Source organism: Mandrillus leucophaeus, unplaced genomic scaffold (genome assembly GCF_000951045.1).
Source record: "Mandrillus leucophaeus isolate KB7577 unplaced genomic scaffold, Mleu.le_1.0 Scaffold370, whole genome shotgun sequence".
In the NCBI taxonomy this organism is placed as follows: Eukaryota; Metazoa; Chordata; class Mammalia; order Primates; family Cercopithecidae; genus Mandrillus; species Mandrillus leucophaeus.
In genome coordinates, this window is record NW_012103921.1 from 1731168 (window position 1) to 1735624 (window position 4457).

General features: G+C 54.8%; 1 protein-coding gene across 2 annotated transcripts in view; it reads left to right on the top strand.

Annotated features, from left to right (window-relative positions):
- KIF17 (kinesin family member 17) overlaps positions 1–4457 on the top strand; it is a 55623-nt gene that overhangs the window by 11251 nt on the left and 39915 nt on the right. For both annotated transcript variants that reach the window (XM_011990140.1, XM_011990142.1), the window contains one exon: positions 1001–1453. In XM_011990140.1, the coding sequence (XP_011845530.1) occupies positions 1001–1453 (453 nt within the window). The remainder of the gene's footprint in view (positions 1–1000; positions 1454–4457) is intronic.

Below are 4457 nucleotides of genomic sequence, written 5' to 3' on the forward strand. Positions count from 1 at the left end.
AAAAAAAAAAAAAAAAAAAGAGACATCCTACTGAGGATAATAGACTGGGGCCTACAGCCCAGAGCGGCTCTGTCAGTATTTCAGGTCACAGTTTATATACAGGTGGTGAAGGCAGCACCTGCAGAATCGCATCTGACTTGCTCAGAATCACATCAAGGTTTGGGTGCAAGAGCACATCTGGTGATAGATTCCAGAGGCTTCCTGACAAACCCCGGCAGATATTATCTCATGTGTAGGAAGAGGCATGGCCTAGGGTCTGTCTTTAAGTGAGGTGGTGATTCAGCCAGAGACATGGGGAACTGTAGACTCCATTCTGTGTTGTCTTCGAAGCATATCTGCGGAGCTCTGCACAGCTCTGCACGTTGGCACAGAGGCAGCGGCTTTGCGAGCTGATTATGCTGGCAAGTGGAAAAGAGCAAACGTGGCTTCTAACATCTGCCGCTTTGTCTCACAAACCCTAATGGGGTCTCGTTTTGTTGATGTGGGGAATTGAGAATCTGGGAGATAGGTGGCTCTGCTACTGCCACACAGCAAGGAGACGACAGGACTGGGTTGGGAACCGGGTCCGGGAGTCTCCAAAGCAGATGTTTTCTGTGTTGAATGACATAACTCCCTGGCGATCCAGCCACACCCCTGCCCTTCTCCACCTTTGACCTTGCAGGAAGCCCTCGGGAGCTGCTGTGGCAGCCAGAGGCCCTGTTGCACTCAGAATGGTCTCTAACTCCAGCCCCTGCTCCTGGAGACAGCCTGCCCTGGGTTCTGATGGTGGCTATAGTGTTTAGCAGCTGTGTGACCTTGGGCAAGTTCCATGCCCTCTCTGAGCCTCAGTCTACCCATCTGTAAGATGAGCCCAATAATAGCACCTGCTTCCTGGGGCTCCTGTGCAGCTGAGGGGAAACCCTCGGTGGGCAGGCATTGAGCACCCAGTGCCTGGCACTGATTGCCCTCGATACATAGGGCTCACCCAAGGCCCTCGTCCCTCTGCCTGGTCTGTCTGCAGATGAGCGGGGCAAGGACCACCTCCGGGCGGGCAAGCTGAACCTGGTGGACCTGGCGGGCAGCGAGCGGCAGTCCAAGACTGGGGCCACGGGCGAGCGGCTCAAGGAGGCCACCAAGATCAACCTGTCGCTGTCGGCGCTGGGCAACGTCATCTCGGCGCTGGTGGATGGGCGCTGTAAGCACATCCCCTACCGTGACTCGAAGCTGACGCGGCTGCTGCAGGACTCACTGGGCGGCAACACCAAGACGCTGATGGTGGCCTGCCTGTCGCCTGCGGACAACAACTACGATGAGACACTCAGCACACTGCGCTACGCCAACCGGGCCAAGAACATCAGGAACAAGCCGCGCATCAATGAGGACCCCAAGGATGCGCTGCTTCGCGAGTATCAGGAGGAGATCAAGAAGCTCAAGGCCATCCTGACACAGCAGATGAGCCCCAGCAGCCTGTCAGGTGGGACCACGCTGGGGTAGTGGCGGGATGGCCGGGTCCCCAGGAGAAAACTTCCTCCCCTCTGTTTTCTCACCTCCAACTTCCCATCTAAAAGACGGTGGGAGCGGCATCCTCCCGCCCCTCAGCCCCATGTGAGCGCAGGACCCTGGTTGGAGACGGCCCAGATGGCATCTGCTTGTCAGTGCCCTGGGAGGAGGGCAGTCCGTCTGACCTGTCCCATCTGATACAGGTTGTCGCCCACTCCCCACCTCTGATCTGCTCATCCATTATCCCCACCCCACCCCCACCCCCCCGTTTGCTGCTGTCCGTGGCATTGTTGCAATGCGTGTTCGCTGCTCAGCGGCTGGCAACTCGCTCCCCACAGCCGCATCTGCTCTTCACGGGCACCTCGTTATAGCAGCTTGTGCGCCCCGGCCTTTGCCTGTCACCTGCAGGTGGAAATCCACACCTGGAGCATTGGCCTGAAGGGGCTTTGGAACTGAAGGAGTCTTAAGATTTTTTTTATCTCAGAAGCTCTTGGGGAAGGGAACACAAAAAAGCTTGTGTCTATCTGTCCATTCATCCCTCTCCCACCCACCTTCCTCTCCATCTGTTCATTCTACACACACCCGTTCACCTACCCACTCATCCACCCATCTGCCCATCCTCCCATTTACCCATTCATCCACCCACCTTTTCGTCCACCTACCCACCTTCCTACCCACCCCATTATTTATCCATCTGCACAGTCACCCATCCACTCACCCACCTATATATCTATCCATCCATCCATCCATCCATTGATCCTTCCATCCTTCCATCTACCCATCCCTCCCTCCATTCCATCAATCCATTTCTTCCTTCCATCCATCCATCTACACAGCCACCCACCCACCCATCCATCCATCAATCCATTCACTGACCCTTCCTTCCTTTCTTCCATCCATTCATCTGTCATCCATCCATGCTTCCATTCATCCATTGATCCTTCCTTCCATCCATTTGTCCATGCATCCATCCATTCATCAGTCTTCCTTTCATCCACTCATCTATTCATCCAGAGATCCTTTCTTCCTTTCTTCCTTCCATCCTTCCATCTCCCATCCATCTATCCATCCATCCACCCACTCATCCATTCATCCATCCGTCTCCATCCTTCTATTTACCCACCTACCCATCTTCCATTCATTTTATCTACCCATCCATTCACCCATTCTAATCACCCACCCCATCCACTCTATCATCCATATATCCACCCATTCATTGACTCCATCCTATCATCCATTCTTTTATCTATTTTTCCACTCACCTGCCCATCCATCCAAGGTTCCCTGAGCTGCTCCTCTGTGTGTTGACCTGTGCTGGGTACTGGATACACAGAGATGAATCAGATGCAGGCTGTGCCTTGTAGGGTACCTAATCTCCTGAGGAAGAAGGACACTCCAGCAGGCCATCACATGCAATGAGATACACTCTAGGGCAGACAGCTGTACAGGGCAGAAAGGAGTGCATGGTCAGCCAGGTCTGTCTGTGGTGGGATAATGTCAGTGAGGGAAGGCTTCCCGGAGGAGGCAGTAATTGAGCAAAGTCTTGGAAGAGGAGAAATTTCCCTGTTAGGATAAGAGCGTCCAGTGTGTGCAGAGATGCGCAAAACTCTAAGGTGCATTTCGGGAACTACAAAGCCCTCTGCTGGCTGCCTTGGGTGATGGGAGGTGGTCAGGCAGGACTGGGGTGGAGAGGGCCTTGAACACCATTGCAAGGCATTCCACCTCAGCCATCTGCCTTCCTCCTCTTTTCCTACTCCTCACCCCAACCCTTCTCACCTGCAAGATTGGTAAGGGGGAAGACAAGAATGGTGAGGGTACCAGGAGAGAGTGGGGGAGGCTGGGCCTGCGGCCCCCGCACCCAGCAGCTGACACCTGTGCAGCCTTCCAGTGGTGACGGAGGCAGCCCCCAGGGTAGAGGCTGTTAGCACCCCCTCTCCCTGGATGAGGAGCAAGGAGCCAGCAGAGTGACTGGGGTGGTGCTGGGTGGATAGTTGAGGGCTGAGCAGTTATCACCCGCTCACCTCCCAGCTCCGCAGACAAGCAACTCAGCCACTGAGAACCTCAGTCTCTTCATCTGTAAAAGGGACATCATAATGATACCCACCTTGTGTGTGCTGTGAGGCAACTGGGAAAATTACCTGAGATCATGCATGTGTGGGCTCAGCACAAGGCCTGGCACGGTGGGCTCCAGAGACAATGTGTGCTGCCTTCACTTTGGAGCCAGGCCTTGAGACCAGGGGTGCCTGACCCAAAGCTCCCTGTGTTTGCCCCGCCCAGGACTCACTTTAGACATTTCCCCCTTAGCCCTGGTTCTCCCTCTAGCATATCCCTCTTTTTCTGTTTCAGCAAAACTTGAAATATCCATCTACTTTTGCCAGTCCCAGTTTCTCTCCCTCCGCTCTCTCTTGCCCCTACCCAGGCAGGCCCTGTCCTGGCCCACTGATGCTGGCCTTGTCATCTATGGCCTCCTGTTGTGGAGCGCAGTGACTGTCCTGGGGCAGGCCTCACCTTGCCGCCTCAGCACCAGTTGGCTCAGCAGACCCCCTCCCTTCATGAGACCTTTGCTTCCTACATGCCCTCTGCCCTCGGTCCCCTCCTGCCTCCCCACCCACCTCTCCTCAGTTCCCAGGGGCGAGTCCTTCCTGCTCCCTGGTCTCCTAACCCTGGGCTGTTCCAGGCTGGTCCTCTGCTGTCTTCTCTCTGCACTCGCTGCTAAGGTGGCTTCGCCTGGGTCCCTGGTGTTATCACCACCTCTGCGCTCCCGACTTCCCCACATGCACCCCACAGCCTGGCCATGCAATTTGTGGTCGTGTCTTTTTTTTTTTTCTCTCTTGCATGGGCATAAGGCTGGAGTTCCATCCCTGCTGTGTGTTAACTATCGAAGCCCTAGGCCTCAGGGTTTCTGTACAGACCTGATACTTCCTGAATTTACCATAGTAGTGGCTGAATCTTACACCTCTTGTTTATTTAAGCAGATA